The sequence below is a fragment of the Lithobates pipiens genome, unplaced genomic scaffold, assembly GCF_037356315.1.
Source record: "Lithobates pipiens isolate NorthernLeopardFrog02 unplaced genomic scaffold, aLitPip1_a1.2 Scaffold_16, whole genome shotgun sequence".
Classification (NCBI taxonomy): domain Eukaryota; kingdom Metazoa; phylum Chordata; class Amphibia; order Anura; family Ranidae; genus Lithobates; species Lithobates pipiens.
In genome coordinates, this window is record NW_027507748.1 from 456,481,481 (window position 1) to 456,505,268 (window position 23,788).

Below are 23,788 nucleotides of genomic sequence, written 5' to 3' on the forward strand. Positions count from 1 at the left end.
TTGTCAATTGCCAACCACGGGGGGGGGGGGGGGGGGGGGTTGTGTATTTCATGGAATGTGAGTGTGGGGGATTCTATGTCGGAAAAACCAAACAGGAGTTCCACCGACGGATAGCCAAGCATATTTACAGTATGGAAATTGGCAATCACTATCTACCTATAGGGCGACACGTGGTGGCTGTACACAATTATAAAATGCCTACCGTGCCTTTTACCATACTTGACCGCATACACATTCCAGATCGAGGTGGGGACTGGAATAAAATACTGCTCCAACACGAGCAGAGATGGATATTTAAACGAAATGCCCCCTCTTACCCCAGACTTAATGAGGCAATGCCTTTTGCCCCTTTTCTAAAAGGGTTTACATCCGGAAGAATGCAATAGAGACTGATTGGCAAACAGTGTCCTATGTAACAACAGGACCTTATGATACATGTCCTGTTCCCCCTTCCCCCTGCTCTTTTCCTTCCTTTCCCCGCTGCTCCCCTCTCACCCTTAATGCCACATTATGAATGTTTTGCCTGCGACAGTTCTAATGTGGCTATATATTTCTTACACTTTTTTATAATAACAATTCTTTCTAATCATTTATGTAATAACATAATGAACCTTTGATATTCACTGTCGCTTTATTTCATGTGTATACATACTAATTATATATGGATAATTGTACTTTGAATGAAAATTACAGATCTTGGCACCTTTTGGAGAATAGTACATCAGATCCTTCCCTTTTTTTTTTTTTGTACCGACATTGTTCTCTCCCCAAGGGGGCGCATTGAGTTTCATATGCTGCCGTCCCGGGGATGGCGGACTCGTTTGGCGTGACTTCCCGGCAAGGGGGGGAGGGACCTTTACATGTGCGGGTCCCTCCCTTGTGTCTCCAAGTGTGGGCATCTGGGCTGGTACCACCTGCTTAACAGGAGAACTTCCCCTTGCCGGCAGCGTCCCGGAACATCCCCGGACAATGCACCTCACAGCGCATGCGTGGGGCCCCGCAGACGTCATGCCAGTGCGATGGGGCTCACGTAATCACGGGGCCGCTCGTGCCTTTCCGGGATGCCGGGGAGACCATAGAAGGTCTGCCGCCATAGCGACCATGCAGCGTTGGATTAGGATAGGCCGATGGGGGGGCGGGACTTGCTGATTGTCGATTGTCTGCGCATGTGCAAGCGTTCTATGGCCACTATAAATGTCCCTCACATATGGAGGGACATTTAGCCTTATCCTTACAGGAAACAAACCACAAGACCACTCAGCCCCTATATGGTAGGTACTTCTGATTACTTTGATTATTCTTATTGAATACCATTTGACATTTTTTTTTTAAGTGACACAATTTGTGTGTAAGTTTAACACACCAATGAACAACACTTTTATGCACATTTGATCTATTCATAGATTAGGGGATTGGCCCTCTTAGATTCTGAACACTAGAGGGTGATTGTATCTATGACCCATCCCGGGCTGGGTCTGTTCTTACAGTCCCCCCCTTCTTCTGAGGGTCCCTTATCTACGTACCAATTAATTCAGGTAACACTTCACTTCAAGCACTTTTGGTTATGTAATGCACACACATGCACCTGATCAGCCATTCCTTCATTATTATTTTCTCAGTGCACTTTTTTGTCACCTTCAACACTTTTCATGGTTGTGTCTCACATGTTCTACCTTACTTTTATCAGACATTTTCACTTTCCAGCATGACCACACTTTTTTGTTTTTCTTGTTGACATCATTGTGCACTTACTCTTTTCTTGGCACATCACACATGGTCCGTTCCCCCTTTTTCTTCTCCCCCCCTTTTTTTCTCTCTCCTTTGTGGGTAAGTAATACCTTCCTTGGGCATGTGGAACAATCCAAAACTTTTTTGCATGCTGAACACTCACAGGCACGTTCATGAACTATATGAATAAGCATTTCACAATAATGCAGCCTGGTTGCCTGCTCATTTAATTATTGAGCGAGCAACGCTAATCACACATTCGCATTGAATTTTGCTGCAGGTGAAGCCCTTCCGCCTTTTGGCTGTCGATGTTTGCACTCCCTCCTATGGAATCCATTGGAGAGGAGTGAACAGTGTGATCTCTCGCAAGCCGCACCATTGGACTCTGCCTTTTTCCTGGTACACGGAGACAGCTGGGAACGTCTGGGCTGTGGGGGGGAGAGATAAGCGGTCTACTTTATTTTATTTTTTGAGAAGGATTTCTGCTGTGAATGTTTTTCCATCTGCTTGGATGTACATTACTCAGTAATTATGTTAGGATTTTAGATACTTATACTGTATTGAAGTAACTTTCAATGTATATACTTATGGTATTCTCCTTTCATAGCAGACCATCCCTCTGAAGAAGACCCATATCGTGGGTTGAATCGCGTCAGGGTTACATTCCTACTGTCTGTAATTTCGTACAGTGTTCATGTGAAATTGTTGTCTGTATATGTACACCCATTTCTAATTAATGTTACATAGTTACATAGTTAGTAAGGTTGAATAAAGACACCAGTCCATCCAGTTCAACCTGAGTGAGTATCTACAATTGTCCCTATCCCTGTACATTGTACACTCACATTGGTCACTACCCTCAAGGAGCCCACAATCCAAGGTCCCTATTCATATACTAGGGCCAATTTTGGACAGAAGCCAATTAACCTACCAGCATGTCTTTGGGGTGTGGGAGGAAACCAGAGTACCCGGAGGAAACCCACACAGACACAGGGAGAACATGCAAACTCCAGGCAGGTAGTGTCGTGGTTGGGATTCGAACCAGCGACCCTTTTTTACTGCTAGGTGAGAGTGCTACCCACTACACCACTGTGCTGCCCCAATGTTGCTCTTTATTATTTTTCATCAATTGTCCAGTGGAGATAATTTTTTAACCAATGTGCCATATGTTTTTATGTATCAATAAACATTCAAAATTTTTTTTACTTAATATTCTCTTATATTTATTATTTGTTTGCTGCCTAAAAACCCCACTGCAGGGGAATTTGTTCCTTGTTCTTTTTTGACTGTTAAATAAATAAACTCTTTATGTACACTACCACCCAATTCTCATATATAACTGCGTTGGCACTTATGGGTTCACCCATAACAAAACATACAAGACAGCTGCCAAACGATTTCTGTCTATTTGTTCCTGTAAATTATACAACCCCATCAGACAACATGACGAGGAGACTGACCCCACTTTATCTGTTACAGTAAAAAATACAGGGGTGCCATCTCCTCCATTACCAGCTTGCTGGTTGAACAGGGAAGGAGCATCAGTTAAAGAGATTTTCTCTCTGCTATTGCATCTCTCTTTGACTGGATGAGGTGGGGAGTGTGACGTCACTGTTCTGCCTCCCCACCTTGTCCAACTAAAAAACACCTTGCTACAGATTTTAATGGCGCCTAGATTGACAATTACTAACAAGTGGAAATCGACTAGTTCTCCAAATATCAGCGAAGTTATTAAAAAAGTAGACAAAACATTGAAATATGAACAGATTATGGCCAACATAGAAGGTAAGTCTGCCCGTTTCTATGTTAGATGGGAACCTTGGATCTGTACTAGACAGATTAAGTGAAAGTTTTACTGTTCTAGTATATTAAATATTATATCTCTTTTATTTTCATTTTGGCAATGAATCGGATCTCTTGATTTGCTGGTTACTAGTAATGTGGTGAAAAGTTGGGTTAGTAATTTAAACACAGTTTATGCTCAATACACAGCATCATAAGTGCATGAGCCGGAGTTTTAAAAATATGTTTCAAGACAACTGTAACAGTGTATTTTTGGTTAACAAAATTTTTGTAAGGTGTATAATTGTGGATTGTAAGTGGAAATTCTTTCAACAAAAATTACTTTGAAAAAAAAAACACCTTGCATTCATTCTGAAAATGCAAAGCCTTCTCTGTATGGTGTCCGTGTTGTGCAGCCAACCTTTTGTGTGCACAATGCATCAGACCGGCTGCTCAGCACAGGCCCTTGAAGCAAGTACAGATCACTGAAGTAGTGGTGTCTACTTTACTGATTTCCAGCTTCCAGGAGCATTGGCCAAGTATGGCATATACATAGTAGTTACATTTGTCAAAGCTAGACCAATGTAAAAATATACCATACCTGGAATTTATCTTTGAGGAACATAGCAAGTCAGTCCAGTAAGCTTTGTGTAGGTCATGTTTAGTGAGGTGGGTTTTCCAGCAAACAAGAAGACGTGTAATGGCAAGACAAGATTACAGACTAAAATGTTGAAAGTGTCCCGGTGCACTATATACTATGATAACAAAATGAAAAACAGAGCAAACAGGCTGTGTTTCCTATTCACATTTCAGGGATGAATATGGTCTTCTCTAAAACTTACCAACAACAACTTTGAAGTATTTGGTCTGATTCATGCAGTGAGCTGCAGTGAGGATAAACTGGCGGGACAGGATTGTTCCACCACAAAACGGCTCATTATCTTCACTTATCAAGAGAGCCTATGGAGATGTATAGAGGCAAATTTACCAAGATTATTTAGCTTTTTTTTATACTTTATTTTAACTTTCATTGACACAGATTAGTACTTTTAGCATTGGCATGAAAAAAATATAGAGGAAAACTCCATCCAGATCTATAAAGCACTTAGATGGGGCACTCTGAGAACCCAACTGAGTTACCTTTAGCAGGGCCATCTTTAAGGCAGGGCAAAAGGGGCAGCTGCCCTGGGCCCTGTCATTGTTGTGGGGCCCAAAGCAGCTGACTCATACTTGCTAAGTGTGAAATGCTGGTACTAATGCTGCCCAGCTCTGCCCTATTGCTGTGTACTCACCTGCAGACCCTGTGGTTACATGTAAATAACCGGCATTTATATGTAAATAACGGCAACATTACTAAGCAAATAGCTGTGGCCATTGGCATTGATATGTAAATAAAGGCGACATTCATATGTATATGATGTTTCCCTGCAGAGAGGAAATGATGTGCCTCTAGCAACCAATCAGTGACCTCTAGCAACCAATCAGCGAGCAGTATTACTGTATAGTAATCTCTAGCAACCAATTAACAAGCATAAATAATTTGCTGTAATCTCAAGCAACTAATCAGTGAGCTGTAATGTGTGCTGCAACTTCTAGCACCAGTCAGTAAGCAGTAATCATATGCTGTAACCGCTGGCAACCAATCACAATTGCTACCTGATCTGATACAGCAGGTGGAGAGGGAAATTGCATGGGGGGGCATCCCCCAAGAAAATTTTTGCCCAGGGTCCAATCAATATTAAAGAGGGCCCTGACCTTTAGGTTCTGAGTTAAATTTGCAGAGCTAGTAATTTGAAATAAAAGGTGCTTTTTTAAATTTTGTGCATTTTTTAAAATGAAAAACTAAAGGTATTAAAAAAATATAAAAACTACCACAAAAATCTGAAAAACATTTGTTAAGAGTAGTAGTGAAGTAAGAAATAATTACGGCTAATCAGGATTAACGGTTAAGCCCTCATGCACACTGGATGTTTTTAACACTGCTCCTAGGGGTGGCTGTATTTTTTTTTATTTTTTGCACACATAGGCATTTAGAGGAGTTTAGAGGCAGAAAAAAAAAACCACTGCCAGTGCTTCCAGGAATAGAGGCGTTTTGGCAGAAAAAATGCTTAATGCCTGTAAATGCATGCAAACAAGTCTAAACGTGTAATAACACTAGGCGCGTTTAGCACCTGAGCATTCATTTTATTGGCCAGAATAAATTATTATTCTGGTCAATGAAATTAACGCCCAAACATTTGATGTGTCTAAACACACGTGTCTAAGCACCTAAACCTGTTACATGTGTTTACAAGCATCAAGCATTTTTTTCTGCCAAAACACGGATTCCAGGAGGAAAACTGAACTGCATATTCCAGATGAGGTCTTACTAATGATTTTTACAGGGGCAAAATTATATCGCTCTCACTGGAGTCCATACCTCTCTCAATACAAAAAATTACTTTGCTTGCTTTGGAAACCGCAGCTTGGCATTGCATGTTATTATTGAGCTTATGATCTACCAAAACCCCCAGATACTTCTCTACTATGGATTCCCCCAGTTGTACTCCCCCTAGTATGTATGATGCATGCATATTCTTAGCCCCCAAGTGCATAACTTTACATTTCTCAACATTAAACCTCATGTGCCACATAGTCACCCAATTAGACAGTGCATTGAGGTCAGTTTGTTAATTGGAGACATCCTGTAAGGACATTATTCCACTGCATAGTTTGGTGTCATCTGCAAAGACTGAAACAGTACTTTTAATCCCAGATCCTTTATTTATAAAGATATTAAAATATAAGGGTTCCAACGCTGAATCTTGGGGTACACCACTGATAACCTTACACCATTCAGAGTAAGAATTATTAAGCACCACTCTCTGAATTCTGTCTTTTAGCCAGTTTTCTAGACTTGTGCACAACGGAAAATTTTGTTTCGTTTCGATTCGTTGTCATTCGTAAAATACATCATTTCGTTCTGTTATATTCGTTATGTTACGTTAATACGTTTTCGGATAATTCGTTATTATTCATAGAGTGTCTAATTCATTCGTTCGTATTCATTGAAATTCGCTATTTATGTATGTATAGACATTCGTGATAATGATTCGTAGTTTGGAAAGTCACTTGTTTATTAAAACTTTTAGAAAAAAAGAAAGAAAAGAGACTTTTCCCTTGCTGTTGTGTTCCGCTTTTAACTTGCGTACCATCACCAGGAAAAAAGAAAAGTAGCTACCTTAGGTTTCGGTGCACACATAGGACATTTGATTAATATCAAAAATATTTTTATTTCTTTCTATACATAAAACAATAAACCTTGATTGAATTGCATCAATCGATCCTAGATGTTTACACAACATTAACCAAAGATGACCCAAAGATCATCCTTATCTGCACAGTTCATACACCCTGACTTTCAACAAACAAAACCAGACATACTCATACATACAACAATAAAACAGATAGAGGCACCTCCTATGGCCATACATGTGGTGATATACCGAGTATGATCAAATTGTACCAATATTACGCTTCGGTTGAAATAGGAATATCTCAGGCTCGTGATTATAACAGTCTCATGAAGATCTCTCAGTTAGTTCAGTCAATTATTATAACTCTGAGTCTCCTTCTACTTAATCACTTGTAGCAGAGTGTAGCAAACCTGAAGCCGACATTTAATTATGTGAAGCCTTCACTTTCAGCCTTTTGCAAGCAGCGGCATAAATGACAGTCAATACTGAAAATGTAACAATTAGTGGCAGTGAATTGAATATATTCAAACTCAGTTGTATTTAAAGTGCACTATTTGTCACACATATCAGGCTTTCCTATGATACTGTGACTGAAAGTTCCTTATATTCAGCGGTTCCAATATTACGCTTCTTTTATGTATAGAAAGAAATAAAAATATTTTTGATATTAATCAAATGTCCTATGTGTTCACCGAAACCTAAGGTAGCTACTTTCCTTTTTTCTTGGTGTTGGTACGCAAGTTAAAAACGGGACACAACAGCAGGGGAAAAGTCTCTTTTCTTTCTTTTTTTCTGACTATATGTTAGCTACGGCTTCGGCCTTGTAGACTCTGAGGAGTGACATAAGGACTTATTTCTTTCAGAGGGGCCCACTGCCACTATTTGGATTTATTCGGTAGTGACAGTGGATATGGTCATGTAACGGTATAAATATTAAAACTTTTAACACACACAATGACAACGTCTCTTCTCCTCGGCTCAAATACAATACAACACCCTTCTAACTCAGTTCTCAGGAATGCACTTTGCCAGTAATCCATCCTCCGGCACAAAATTAATTAGCTGATTGGACTATAATATTTACTTTGAGCTGACCTTTTGTTTCATTAGATCTTTAAAGTATTACAGAATCATGTCGAATTCATTCGAATTCATTCATTATATTTCTTTCATATTCGTTATTCGTTATTTTTTTATTCGGACATTCGGATGCATCCAAATATCCGTAAGATGCAAAATTCGTCCGAATTTCGATTCGTTACAAAACAAATTGCACAAGCCTACAGTTTTCTATCCATTTACAAACTGATATTTCTAAACCTGTAGACTTTGCCTTACACATGAGCCGTGTGGGGAACTGTTTCAAAGGCTTTTGCAAAATCCAAGTATACCACATCCACCGCCACCCCTCTGTCCAAGGTTTTACTTACCTCTTCGTAAAAAGAAATCAGATTTGTTTGACAACTTCTGTCTTTCATGAATCCATACTGTCTGTTGCTTAAAATATTTTTTTCCAGCAAGAACTCATCTATGTGGTCTTTTATTAAACTCTCCAGTAACTATAGAAGTTAAACTAAACTAAACACCTAAACATTTATTGAATTTAGGTGTTTCCAGAGAAAGGTACTCATAAAAATAAATTTTAGACAACAGTTGATACCCCTTTGCAGTTCCATAATGACTGTGCCCCTATGCACAAAGTAAGGTCCATAAAGACATGTTTTGACAAGTCTGGTGTAGAGTTAATTGAGTGGCCTCCACAGAACCCTGACCTCACTCCTAGTCAATGCTAATTGAGAGCTTCCTAAACAATATTGTTTCCTAACCATATTTTTTCTGAATGAGTACAACTTCAAGCAGACACACTCTTTGGCTATATAGTGTATGATAGAATATGAGGGGAGATGAGATCTCCACCCACACTCGTCATGACCACTATACTACGCATCCACCAAGATTTTTTTCCTGATTTGAGAGACATTGAAAACCTTTTATTTGGTGTGAAATAATCACATATCTGATTTCCAGCAATCTGAAATTTTGATAAAGAGCATTCTTTTTGTTAGCATGGATTATTGTTACCTTTTTAACTCTTGGGCGGACAATTATTACTTGAAGTCAAAGAACTTACATTAAAGGAAATCTCTCTCTTTTATGCCTGCCTCCTATCCTTTTACTCCTTCACACATCAGTGCTGAAAAAAAATGTAGTTTGTGCCGTGATAAAGTTCCTAGAATTCGGCTTATCACCGCACTTTATGCAAAGCATACCCAAACTGTTGCATGGAGTAGTACTACTTAATGCAATGACGATTTCTGAACTGCTTACAATGCAGTGATCCCAGCTTACATGTGATGTGCAGGTGCAGTAAACTGATTCTCGAATGAGTCCTGTGAGAACTTAGTAGAGATCATAGTAGATATACTCTTTCATTTACACAGAAGTTAAGTCACTTCCTTCAGGGCCAGCATCATGAGGAGGCATAAATAGGCAATCCCGTACCAAAATAATTAATGCCCCCCCCCCATACATAACATTCAAATAGCACTTCCTATTGTTATTCCCACAAGGGTTACCCTTTCATTGAATGTCCCTCACCCACCTCTCCTCAGTGCCTGGTGATGACCCTGCTTTACCTTGCTACAAGTGTTCTAACCTAGCAAAAGGTTCCAAGTGTTTATTTGTGTTACAGTTAAAGTATAACTAAATGCAAAATGTTTAAAAAAAATTTGGATAGAGTAGAGCAAGATTAAAATACCTTTTTTCGTTTTTTTTTATTGCTGATTGTGTACCCATAAGGGCCGGTTCACACAGCGAGGCGCGGCGAGGCGTCTCCGACTTGCCTCGCCGCGACCTGCGGGGACCTCAGCGGCGACTTGCAGAGGACTTCTGTATAGAAGTCAATGCAAGTCGCCCCGAAGTCGCCCAGAAGTAGTACAGGAACCTTTTTTCTGAGTCGGAGCGACTCGAGTCGCTCCTCTCAGAACGGTTCCATTGTACAGAACGGGGGCGACTTGCGGGAGCGAGGCGAGGCGAGCCGTGTCGCCTCGCATCGCCTCGCTGTGTGAACCGGCCCTAAGGAAGATTCACACTCATTATTTATCCTGTTTATCTTCATCACCAAGAGTGAAAGTGACAGGACAACAAAAGAGGGCACATCTTCCAATGGGAAGACCATAGTTGTGCACCATCTATTGCATTAGGGCGTGCATCCCAAAGCTCAAACACACATGCCTTTCTCTGCAGCCTCAGCTGCACAGGGCAGTGAGTGAATGGGAAGTGCTCTGTGCGAAGTGGCTTCCTGTTCATTCACAAACTGAAGCATAGTAAACTCAATTTACTACGCTTCAATTATGAAGAGACACAGTGAGCAAGTGTTTTCACTGTGTTCATTTAGAAAAGGAACTATTTACTAGCCCCTTCCCACCCGCTCTTCAGCCGAAAACATCCCACTCGCTGTTTTGGCTATGGGAAATCTCACCTATAAGGCAAAACAAAAACTCACACGGCTTGTAACTCTACCTTACTCTATCGAACGTAATAAACAGTTTTGCCTCTACAGTCAAAGCTGTATGATACTAGAGAAAACATGATGGTGTAAAATAGTTATGCAGTTAGTTCATAAATAAAAACAAGGCTTCCAACTGACTGTGTTCTGTCAAAATAGCCAACTTCAAAATCTCTAATTACAACATGTCCATTTTCTTTCCAGCAGCAGTAATTGCATATTTCGAAGACTTGCTTGTTATCACTGAACACCGGCAGCTTATACACTACAGTAGACAATATAATGAGTGGGCATTGTTAGTCCGCTTGCTACTAACCAACAACATGGCCCCCTCTAAGGCAGCGACAACTTTTTTACTGCTTAGCCATTGTTTTATCAAAACAGCCAACTGGTCGTGAACTGTACTGTATATACTGCCAGTGTTCTGTGAAAACAGCCAAGTCATCCAAATCTGCAATTACTGCTGCTGGAGATACAGTGCCTTGAAAAAGTATTCACACCCCTTTGCAATCTTCCACATTTTGTTATGTTACAACCAAAAACATAAATGTATTTTATTGGGATTTTATGTGATAGACCAACACAAAGTAACACATAATTGTGAAGTAGAAGGAAAATGATAAATCGTTTTCAATTATTTTTACAAATAAATATCTGTAAAGTGTGGCATGCATTTGTATTCAGTCCCTTTTACTCTGATACCCCTAACAAATCTAGTGGAATCAATTGCCTTCAGAAGTCACCTTATTAGTAAATAGAGTCCAGTGTGTAATTTATTCTCAGTATAAATACAGCTGTTCTGTGAAGCACTCAGAGGTTTGTTAGAAAACCTTAGTGAGCAAACAGCATCATGAAGGCCAAAGAAAACACCAGACAGATCAGGGATAAAGTTGTGGAGAATTTTAAAGCAGGGTTAGGTTATTTAAAAAATATCCCAAGCTTTGAACATCTCACGGAGCACTGTTCAATCCATCATCCAAAAATGGAAAGACTATGGCAAAACTGCAAACTTACCAAGACATGGCTGTCCACCTAAACTGACAGGCCAGGCAAGGAGAGCATTAATCAGAGAATCAGCCAAGAGGCCCATGGTAACTCTGGAGGAGCTGCAGAGATCCACAGCTCAGGTGGGAGAATCTGTCCTGTCCACAGGACAACTATTCGCCGTGTACTCCACAAATCTGGCCTTTATGGAAGAGTGGCAAGAAGAAAGCTATTGTTGAAAGAAAGCCACAAGAATTTCCATTTGCAGTTTGCGAGAAGCCATGTGGGGGACACAGCAAATATGTGGAAGAAGGTGCTCTGATCAGAGGAGATAAAAATTGAACCTTTTGGCCTAAAAGCAAAACTCTATGTGGCGGAAAACTAACATTGCACATCACCCTGAACACATCATTCCCACCGTGAAACATGGTGGTGGCAGCATCATGATGTGGGGATGATTTTCTTCAGCAGGGGCAGGGAAGCTGAGAAGATAGAGGGAGCCAAATACAGGACAATCTTGGAAAAAAAACTGTGAAAGTCTGCAAAAGACTTGACACTGGGGCAGAGGGTCACCTTCCAGTAGGAAAACTACCCTAAACATACAGCCAGAGCTACAATGTTTTAGATCAGGGATATGCAATTAGCGGGCCTCCAGCTGTTGCAGAACTACAAGTCACATGAGGCATAGCAAGACTCTGACAGCCACAAGCATAACACCCAGAGGTAGAGGCATGATGGGACTTGTAGTTTTGCAACAGCTGGAGATCCGCTAATTGCATATCCCTGGTTTGGTTAAACGCATATTCATGTGTTAGAATGGCCCAATCAAAGTCCAGACCTACATCCAATTGAGAATCTGTAGCATGACTTGAAAATTGCTGTTCACAGATGCTCTCTATCCAATCTGACAGAGCTTGAGCTATTTTGCAAAGAAGAATGGGCAAAAATTTCACTTTCTAGATGTGCAAAGCTGGTAGAGACATCCCCAAAAAGACTTGCAGCTGTAATTGCAGTGAAAGGTGGTTCTACAAAGTATTGACTCAGGGGGCTGAATACAAATGCACCCCACACTTTTCACATATTTATTTGTAAAACGTTTTGAAAACCATTTATCATCTACCTTCCACTTCACAATTTTATGCCACTTTGTGTTGGTCTATCACATAAAATCCCAACAAAATACATTTACGCTTTTGGTTGTAATATGACAAAATGTGGAAAATTTCAAGGGGTATGAGTACTTTTTTAAGGCACTGTAAACCGTAAGTGACGTAATTGGAGATTTTGGCGAGTTGGCTCTTTTGACAGAACAACGGCATTCTACAGTGATAAGAGATAGTAAAGTGTTGAAATCTTTCAAATGATGGTAAAAGTAAAAAAATAATAGACAAATATATTGATAAATGATATGTTTTGCATATACAGTATTCTAACAATTTACTTAAAGATTTAATATGCTGAAAATTTTACCTGCCACGGACATTCACCAAGTTTACAATCTTTTCCACCCACAATTCTTCCGGAGTTATCAAATTCCAGATCATAATCTGGAGAGGCAGTTGATACAACTTCTTTTTGTTTGCTGATGCTAGGCGTTATAGAGTCAGCAGGACTCATGCTATTGTTTGCCTTATGAGAGGCATCCTTTTCCACTTCCTCAGAGACTGACCTCTTGTATCTTGACATTGCTGCTCTTTTTCCACAGGGATAGTTCTCTAAGCCACACAAACAAAGTATATAATAACTATGAAATGAAAATTAAGAATAGAGGAAATATCCATCCAAAATGGAAACTAACCATAATAAAAATCTGCTCATTCTCGTCCTTATCATTTTTTTGTGTCAGCCCTTAAATCTTATTTTTAAAAGCCAACATACATACATTGACTTCTCACCTTTAAGCATATAACTAGTGCAATGTCAGTAAATATGAAGCAGGGGAGTTAGGAGAAAGTAATCACACTCACCTCTGTAATCTATTTCACTAACTGACAGCAAACTCAGCATCTCCTGCCACCAAGTGTACTGTAGGTGACAACTGTCAGCCTTTGGTCTACAGGGTCATGGCTTTGGCCTATCTCTGATTAGCCATAGCTACCTTTTGGCAGGTGCAGTCTGTTTTCTTCAATGCACGTGGCGCTCAACCATAGCGGCACCATAGCCTGGAGAGGAAGTAAGAAACAAACTTTCTCTATGGTTTCTTTGTCCTTTCGGGGCAGCCTTCTGGCTGCAGCATTCTAGGTTGGCTACGCTTCATTCAGGCAACCTCTGGTGGTCATCTTGGGTCAGCAAAGTCTTTATAAGTCCCTGTATGCATTTTGTGAATTGGCTGCAGTAGAGAAGGCGCACCCATCTGTCAGGGAAAGTGATAGCAGCAGGGAAAGGTTCCAGATGAATAAGGAAAGGCTAGGGGCTTGCAGTCCTGCCTGGAAACCTCTCCTTTAGGACCAGACTGGTCAAGCCACAATTCGCCTTCTGAAGGCAGATACTGTCGGTACATCTTTACCCACTGCCTCTCTGCATTAAACTGAACTGTGAGTGTTACCCTAAGGGGCGTTCTCCCACTGGAGTTGTCTGTAGTTGTCTGATTTTTGTGCTGGAGTTATGGAATACTTGGAACTGGCTGTGTTGGAAAGGCTCTGGCTACAAACCGAGTGCACAAGTACAGTATATTAGCTGACATGTTGTAACTCATCATTTAAAAAAAATTGTGACATAACTTCCTTACCACTTGAAATGCAGGATTTGCCATCGTTTGCAAGGGTATAGCCAGTGGTACATGAACAGACTACCTCCCTGTTCTCCACTTTGCAATACTGTTCACAGCCACCATTGTTTAGGCTGCACATTTTTAGGATAACTGAAAAATAAAGCATCATACTCAATATTAGTGTGGACTTTAGTAACGTGACAAACTGTTTGGCAGTAGAATGCAAATACAGGTCATGTCGGGGAGAAACTCAACCAAACACTTTGGCAATGACTCAGTAGTGTCCACGACATGGTCTTTAAGTGTGATATTGCTGTAGATAAGAAATGGGAGTATTTCAAGTGGAGTTCCACCCAAAAGTCTCCCTCCCTCTTTGCAATCTTCTGGGACATGTCACAGGCCCCAGAAGACTGCCTGGTCACTAAGAGTGTGCAGCCCAACTCGCACATGGGCAGTGCACACATGGCTGTGAAGCCGCAAGTTGTTACAGCCGGGTGCCCACACTTGCAATGCTGGTGCCGCAGAGAGGAGCGAGGGTTTGGCAGACCGCATCGCTGGAACGTGGAACAGTTGAGTATCTGTCTGTTTATTAAAAGTCAGCAGCTAAACTTTTTGTAGCTGTTGACTATTAATAAACTTACAAAGGAGTGAAACTTCAGTGCTGGACTGTTTTAACTCACAGGAGTTTCTGCACACAGTGACCATAGACATTTCGTTCTGCTTCACATGAATTGTCAGGTGTGGAAACTGCAAGTCATTTCAAAGACATGGAATTCACAATTGATATATTATACAACATGAATTGGCATATTAAATTGGATGGGGGGGAGGGGATACAGACCAGCTTTAAATTTTATAAACATGGCAGATCGTTATGTTTATGGTACTTTAAGTAGGAGCTGCTTTCAACAGCTAGTTGAATGGAGCTCATCAGCTAACTAAATGCAGTACTTGCTGTGACAACCAAAAGTCAAATAGGTGTGTCATTTCTTCCATAGAGCAGTGTATATAACACAATTTAACCACAGACTGGAAATCGATTGTCAGTAAAAACCACCAGGGTTTCTGCATGGTCAACATAGGTTGTGTCCTATGACAGAAAGGCTGTCGGAGGCAGCACACACCGGCCAGGGCATCTTGTTACTGCCTGGGTCCATACATTTAGAACTAAACGGCTAAGAGAAAAGTATGAAACACCAAAAACATGAACAAGTAAATGGAACTTTTAAGGTGTAATTATGATCATACTCATATATTAAAAACATAAAGCAAATATTTGTGATACATTCTTACATACATTACCATACAAAGGTGTCCTAGTATCAACACAGTTCCCTTGCATTGTCATGCAAAATCTCATATAATATTAAACTAAATATACTGTTCTATCCATATTTTACCATGGGAAAAGGAATACCCACTTGATGCATTTTGTAAATGATGCTTCCTGAGGAAGTATGGACTAATAATGAGAAGTAATAGACTAGAAGGCTGAATGAAAAAATGCTGTAGCCACCAGGTAAAACATGGTTAGGAGATCATAGGGGATATGTCATCTTGGCAATCCATGAAGAGCTACTAAGAGCTATCCATGAAGAGCAAAAAGATAATTCTTCCTTCATTGCTTTAAATTTTTTTTATCCTCCTACTAATACCGCGTACACACGATTGGAATTTCGGCCAGCATAAGACAGATGGGAGCTTTTCATTGGAAAATATGACCGTGTGTATGCTCCATTGGAATTTAGCTGGCCGAATTCTCGCCAGCAAAAATTTGATAGCATGTTCTCAATTTTCCCGATGGAAAAACTTTCTATCGCAAATTCCGATCGTGTGTATGCAATTCCGACGTGCAAAAACTCACGCATGCTCAGATTCAACTACGAGATGGAAGCTATTGGCAACTAGGTATTGAACTTCCTTTTTCTAGTCCCGTCACACGTGTTGTACGTCACTGCGTTCTTGGCAGTGGGAATTTGGTGTGACCGTGTGTAGGCAAGACGTTTAAGCATAATTCCGTCAAGAATTCTGATCGTGTTTACATGACATAATGAGGCGGTATAAAAACGATTCCCCAACGATGCAAAAAATGTGGGATGTGGTGCAGTAATGTTCAGTGTTTCTCCCTTTATACCTTTTATTTTTCTTTGACAGAACAGTTTTCCCTAGTATTCTAGTGATTGGCTCTAGAGATATAAACACAGGATGGGTAAACTTCTCCTTTCCAGAAAGCCTTGTGTGGCTACAATATGAAAGTCAACTGGATTTAGAAAAGGGAGGGGGCTGGTTAGAGCAAAACAGTTGGACTTTGGGGGGGCAGGAAATATATAACTAGACCTGGATACCATGGATGCCCTTCAGTAGATGACAACGTTAAACACACAAAAAATGTGCCCATAATAAAAGCAACAGTTGTTTTCTTAATAAGGACTTACCAGTTTCACATTTCTTGCCCTCAAAGCCTGCATTACAGAGACATGTGAATCCACCGATTCCATCTTTGCAAGACCCACCATAAAAACAAGGATTAGGATTACACTGGTCTCCATCTAGAGTATATAAATATATAAATGAGTTCTGAAATCCAGCCAGACCGATGAATAAACAGTTGAAATTCATAAATGTGAACTGCTTTAACTGACAAAATGACATGCATGTAACCCACTGTGTATCCAGTGAAGTGACCTTACTTTTCTTTACTATAGGTAAGGAATACTATAGGATAAGGAATACAGCTTTCATTGATGTGTGGATGAGGTTATTTGTATACTCTGATTTCCTGGAAATAAGTTCCTACTACTTGAAAACATGTTAAACTTACAGCGCAATGCCTCATTCTGTACAGTGCTCTGTACATTCCCCTATTCCAAACCGCTTCATACTGTACATTGCTGCATACTTCCCCTATTCTAAACTGCCTCATTCTGTACACTGCTCTATACATTTCCCCATTCCACATTGCCTCATTCTGTACACTGCTCTATACATTTCTCCATTCCACACCGCCTCATTCTGTACACTGCTCTATACTTTTTACCATTCCATACCACCTCATTCTGTACACTGCTCTATAACTTTCTCTATTCCACACCGCTCATTCTGTACACTGCTGTATACATTTCCCCATTCCATACCGCATCATTCTGTACACTGCTGTATACAATTCCCCATTCCATACCGCATCATTCTGTACACACCCCATTCCATACCGCATCATTCTGTACACTCCTGTAGGAGGTTTGCTACTCAGGGCTCTGGGAATTGCTTGAGAGGTTTAATTAATAGTGGGTGGCAGGGTGAAAAACTGAAGTAACTGAAATAACGGGGGGGGGGGGGGGGAATTACTGCTGAAAAGTACATAGGGTACTGACTAATTGAGACTACACCCTGTTCCAAATTATTATGCAAATTCTATTACAGTGTCACAAAGATTAAATATTTTATTTTTCAGTTTAACTCATGGATGGCATTGTGTCTCAGGGCTCTTTTGATCACTGAAAATAATCTCGAACACCTGTGATAATTAGATTGCGAGGTGAGCCCAATTAAAGGAAAAACTACTAAAGGAAGGTGTTCCACATTATTAAGCAGAGCACCATTTTCAAGCAATATGGGGAAGAAAAGGGATCTCTCTGCGGCCGAAAAGAGTGAAATAGTTCAATGCCTTGGACGACATTAGGTATTTCACGAAAATGTAAGCGTGATCATTGGACTATTAAGAGATTTGTGGCTGATTCAGAGCACATAGACGGGTTTCGTGCAGATAAAGGCACATGGAGGAAGATTTCTGCCAGATCCATGCATCGGATCAAGAGAGCAGCTGCTAAAACACCATTACATATTAAGAGATTTGTGGCTGATTCAGAGCACATAGACGGGTTTCGTGCAGATAAAGGCACATGGAGGAAGATTTCTGCCAGATCCATGCATCGGATCAAGAGAGCAGCTGCTAAAACACCATTACATAGCAGTAAACAGATATTTGACGCTGCTGGTGCCTCTGAAATCCCACAGATATCAAGGTGTAGAGTCCTCCAGAGTCTTGGAACTGTGCATAAACCTTCCATTCGGCCACCACTAACCAATGCTCACAAGTAGAAATGGCTGCATTGGGCAGAAAAATACATGAAGACTCATTTTCCAACAGTTCTGTTCACTGATGAGTGCCGTGCAACCCTGGATGGTCCAGAAGGATGGAGTAGTGGATGGTTGGTGGACGGCCACTCTGTTCCAACAAGGCTGCGACGTCAGCAAGGCAGTGGTGGAGTCATGTTTTGGGCCGGAATCATGGGAAGAGAGCTGGTCGCCCCTTTAGGGTCCCAGAAGGTGTAAAGATGACCTCTGCAAAGTATGTGGAGCTCCTGACTGACCACTTCCTTCCCTGGTACAGTGGGAAGAACTATGCTTTCCGTAATAAAATCATCTTCAGGCATGACAATACACCATCTCATGCTGCAAAGAATACCTCTGCATCAATGGCTGCTTTGGTGATAAAAGGAGAGAGAGTCATGGTGTGGCCTCCATCCTTCCCTGACCTCAGTCCTATTGAGAACCTTTGGAGCATCCTCAAGCAAAAGATCTATGAGGGTGGGAGGCAGCTTACATCCAGGTAGTAGCTCTGGGAGGCTATTCTGACATCTTGCAAACAAATTCAAGCAGAAACGTTCCAAAAACTCACAAGTTCAATTGATGCAAGACTTGTGATGCTGCTATCAAATAAGGCAGTGGTCATCAGCCCTGTCCTCAGGGCCCACTAACAGGCCAGGTTTTATGTACTACCTTGGGGAGATGCAGACTAGAATACTGCATTCACTGAGCAGCAAATGATATCACCTGTGATGTATTTCCGTTATCTTGCAAACCTGGCCTGTTAGTGGGCCCTGAGGACAGGGTTGATGACCACTGAAATAAGGGGTCCTATGTTAAAATGTAACGTGACCTGTTAAAATGTTTAAAAAGTTAAAATGTTGTTCAAAGTTTGATTGAAATAGATTTTTATTTCAGTAAATATGCTGCAAACACAACAAATGACAATTTTCAGTTCTTTACAACGTATGATGTGTTTTGAAACTTACTGTGCATAATAATTTGGAACAGTGCATTGTAAGATTTTTATTTAGAAAAAAACGGTTATCATCATGAGGATTGTTCAATAAAATTTGAATTGTACTCTTAATAGTTGATAACATGAGAATTATGCTAACTTTTGTTTACATCAAGTATTTAGGTAAATGAGAAAAATATCATTGGCATAATAATTTGGAACTATTCCACCCACTTATTTACAAAATATGCTGCATTACATAATCTGCTGTTGTGGTGTGATATATACAGCCCCCCAACTGTCCCAGATTAAAACCTGCCATCTCAGAAATCCAGGCTGTGTGTCTGTACAATTCTGGCTGTGGCACAGTCATATTTTGTGGGTACAAGGTCTGAGCATACCTGTGCAGTGTGCAATGCCAAAGGGCTCAGACATTTCTTAACCACAGTCCTTTAAGTCACACCTAATACTGAGCACAATGCAACCACATCAACTATTCTCTGCATTTTTTACCCTCTTTTCTAAATTTTTAAGTTGGGAGGTATTGTATGTATAATGTACTGTTGTGACTGTATATAATACAACTAATGAAGCACTAAATTTGCAGTTTGTTAAGGGGTAATTCCACTTTCGTTGGGAAAAAAATTGCAAATAAAGAAAAAATAATATAGTGCATATGATTGTGACACTAATCATTTTGTAATTGAATGTTATTAAAAATGTACTTTCCTTTTCAATCGACAGCCAATGTAATCTTCTAAGAACACTTTTTAATATGGCTACCTGGAGTGTGTACTAACCCCTCCCCAGAAACATAATTTCCTGTTTGTGTGATTGGCTCCCCAATTTTTCCAGAAGTCTGCCTAAGATATAACTCAGATTTCAGGCATCCCCTGCAACAAAGATGTAATTTTTGTGAGAGATACATTTGATAGGAGCCCGTATAAAGGGATGCAGGCCCAGTAGATTTCCTCATTAGTACCCTGTAGCTCCACACCTGACCGTTAATTATGAAACCACTCTCATTACACTCACTCAGAACAGAGGCACCGACAAACACACATGAATTTCTTCAGAATAACAAAAGGTAGGAATCTGCAACAAAGTTTGTTTTAACCCTTGCAATGTACATAGATCACCCAGAGGGGAATGTTTTTTTTTTTCTCAACAAAAGTGGAGTTACGCTTTAAGTTCTAACTGACAAATATAATTGCCGTTATGGCATGATATGCCTTTGCTGCATAATATAACTGTTGTTGCAGCTTGATCTAATTTATAATGATGGCCTTGTATAATATGTAATAGTCTCATAATATTATGTACTAAAATGACACCATATAATATGCAAGCTTGTTACCATCAAACCATGTCCCTACTTCACATTCTCTCACAGTATTCTACACCCAATATTGGCATTGCAGTAATACAAGCATCGGTATAAATGTGTCCCCATTCTCATTTCCTCTAGCGGGCCCCAAGTATGCCAGTCCAATACTGGTGGTCTGACTCTCTAGAGCAGGGGTCTCAAACTGGCGGGCCTCCATCTGTTGTGAAACTTCAAGTCCCATCATGCCTCTGCCTATGGGAGTCATGCTTGTAACTGTCAGGCTTGCAATGCCTCATGGGAATTGTAGTTCTGCAACAGCTGGACGGCCACCAGTTTGAGACCCCTGCTCTAGTGGTACCTCCAGTAGATATAATAACTAGCCAGCACTGAATGCAGACCTAAAGACATTGTCCCAGTGACCATCCTTTTTAGGATAATCCCCCCCCCCCCCCAGTTATTTCAATAAACATCCAGTAATGGTCTTACCATGATATATGTTCCAGAATTCTTGCTGTTAAGAAAAAATTAAACACATGTACTGTTAATAAAACAAATCAAAAAGATTTTAGTCAAGCCAATTAAATAGCAAAAAAAAAAACCCATAAATAATTCACGGGTTCATTAATGAAACCTGAGGCAATGACAGCAAAAAAGCAAATAAGGAAATTATGATATCAATTTAAATTTACACAGACAAAAAAAGAAAATAAGTAAAAAAGAAAACCTTGACAATTCAAATTTAGAGTAAAAATGCATTATCAGCCATTTTACCTTCTGTGAAAAACAGATATCCAAATTAACAGTAGATATGAGAGATAAAAACAACTTAAATGTTATGCAATTCTCAGTTTTTCCTGTAGAAGTTGACCTTGGACCTGTCCCTTGACCACCTAAGCATTTCTATTTATCTTAAAAGAGAAGACGATCTATAGGTGTAGTTCACAATATGTTTAAAGCTGTATTAAACCCACAAACAAAAATCTAATATACAGTTTACCAATCTTTGGATGTGGTGGCTGCATTAGTTTTCTTTTTTTTCTTTTTTTTCCCTTTGGTTTCACCTGGTGATCCTGCTATAGAGTGCAGGACAGTTGTTTTGTTGGAAAACAACAGATTTACTGGCTGAATCACCAAATGAAAATAAAGGGGAAAAAAAAAAAAGAAAAATGAATACAGCCACTACATCTAATAATTGGTAAGCTGCAATATAGTAAACGTTTGCTTTTGGATTTAATAGTGCTTTAAAGCCTACCACACACTAGGGATGAGCTCGGACTTTGGCTGTTCGCCCATTCGCCGAACAGCGAATTTTATGTGGTGTTCGCGGCAAATTTAAGCACTGCGGAATGCCCCATAATGCACTGCGATTTTGTAGTGCATTGATGTCTGATGATTGACTAAAGCATGCACCTGACTTGCTTTGGCCAATCACAGTGCGCTCTGTTGCAAGAGACATAATTGGCCAATCATGGCTCAGGGGGGTGAAATCCACACCCCAGACTATATAAGGCTGCTTACATAGCGGCCGTGTGTAGTGTTGTTGGTGTGGAGATAGATTGAGCTAGATTAGACAGGCAGGTTAGTTAGTTAGTGGCAGTGTATTTAATATATATATATATATATATATACTCTGCATTTAGTGTAGACTAGATATTCAGTGTAGACTCTATATTCAGTCAGTGCAGACAGTGTAGTATATATAACACAGCGTATTGAAGTGGTTAAGGGGAATCCCGTGCCAAAAAACCCAACGTGTTGGTCCCCCCAAAATCCATACCTGGCCCTTCAGGTCTGGTATGGATTTTAAGGGAACTCTGCGCCAAAATAAAAAAAATGCCATGGGCGTCCCCCAAAAATCCATACGAGGTCCTTATCCAAACCAGCAGCCATGGCAGACAAGGAAAGGTGGGGGGATGAGCAGGCACCACCCATCAGGAACCATACTGGGCCGCTTGCCCTCAACATGGGTCCCCCCCCAAAGCACCTTGTCCCCATGTTGATGGGGACAAGGGCCTCATCCCTGACAACCCTTGCCCGGTGGTTGTGGGGGTCTGTGGGTGGGGGGGGCTTTAACAAGAAGGCCCCCAGATCCCAGCCACCCTATGTGAATGGGTATGGGGTACATTGCAAAAAAAGTGTCAAAAAAGTAAAAATGACAGGAGACCATTTTTGACAATTCCTTTATTAAAAAAAGAAAAAAAAGAAAGTATCCTGCGATGTCCATCCATCTTCAATAACGGTGCCTGGACCCGACCCGGAAAAAAAAGCTCCGCCTTGAAGGGAGGCATCCTGCCGACTGCTGCTTCTTGGTTGTTATATAGGCAAGCGTGGGGCCACCCAGTGACGTAACCGGTGACCTGCCCCCTTCTGATATCACGTGATGTCAGATGATGTCAGAGGGGGTCACCCATTTACATCACCGGGTGGCCCTGCCCTTGCCTATATAACAGCTGTCACAGCCAAGAGACAGCAGTCAGCGGAAGGCCTCCCATTGAGGTACAAATTTACAGGCAGACTAAGGGGACCCCCCAGGCATGATATTTAAAGGAATATTTCATTTTTATTGTTTCACTTTAAGCATTCTTAAAATCCCTGCTCCTGAAAAAACTTCAGTTTTAAAAACTTTTTTTTGCTTTCATACATGTCCCCTGTGGCAGTACCTGGGTTCCCAAACACTTTTTACGGCAATAACTTGCATATAAGTCTTTAAAATAAATTTTTCACGTTGGTGTTCCATAGACTTTAATTGCATACATTTTTGGTCTGTTTGCATGTTCTAGTGTGAACACAACTGGTGCGTGTTTGGTTCATCCCTATTACACACATGTTACAATCTCTCTACAATTTCCTTTAGATCTACCAACAGCTACTTAATGTAGTACAAGGGTTTACTTGACTGGATATGGATTGCTTTTATTGCTTTAGAAAAAATGGTGCATATCATATTTTTTGTCCATTCAGTTCATTCATTTGAATGGGCAGCCTTAGCGCAATGTGCGTTAACACTTGTATATTAAAGTAATGCTTCGAAACAGGCAGGTGAGAATTCAGCCGTAGGGCATTTTAAAATGGGCATGCCAATCAAGTCCACCTGTCACTTTTCAAGTGAACTTGATTTGAAGCTGGAAAAAGACTGCGTCCTTTTCCATTTTTCCTGACCAAAATGTGACAGATCAGAGGTAGTCTGATGTGTAGTCCATTTACATCCGGCTGTTCATGGAGCTGCCATGGGTCTGCACTTGCCCACTAGGCACAAACTGAATGGGCACAGATTAAAAAAAAAAAATCTGACATCTGTACCATTCAGCTCCGATTTCTCAGGGAATATGCTCACAGATTACCTGCTGATGGGAATTGACTTTGCTCTGTGTGAAAAGAGCCTTAGAAAAAAGAACAGGTTGGCATATTACTACAGCTCCAGGTTTACTTTAAGACAGACAAGTTGCCAATTTACAGAGAAAAGACAGAC

At 40.5% G+C, this 23,788-nt stretch overlaps 1 protein-coding gene across 1 annotated transcript in view; it reads right to left on the reverse strand.

Annotated features, from left to right (window-relative positions):
* F10 (coagulation factor X) overlaps positions 1-23,788 on the reverse strand; it is a 37,179-nt gene that overhangs the window by 3,438 nt on the left and 9,953 nt on the right. Inside the window, exons 3-7 of the mRNA XM_077482860.1 lie at positions 20,806-20,830; positions 16,384-16,497; positions 13,967-14,098; positions 12,709-12,953; positions 4,353-4,470 (exon numbers count right to left, since the gene is read on the reverse strand). Coding sequence (XP_077338986.1) covers positions 4,353-4,470; positions 12,709-12,953; positions 13,967-14,098; positions 16,384-16,497; positions 20,806-20,830 — 634 coding nt within the window. The remainder of the gene's footprint in view (positions 1-4,352; positions 4,471-12,708; positions 12,954-13,966; positions 14,099-16,383; positions 16,498-20,805; positions 20,831-23,788) is intronic.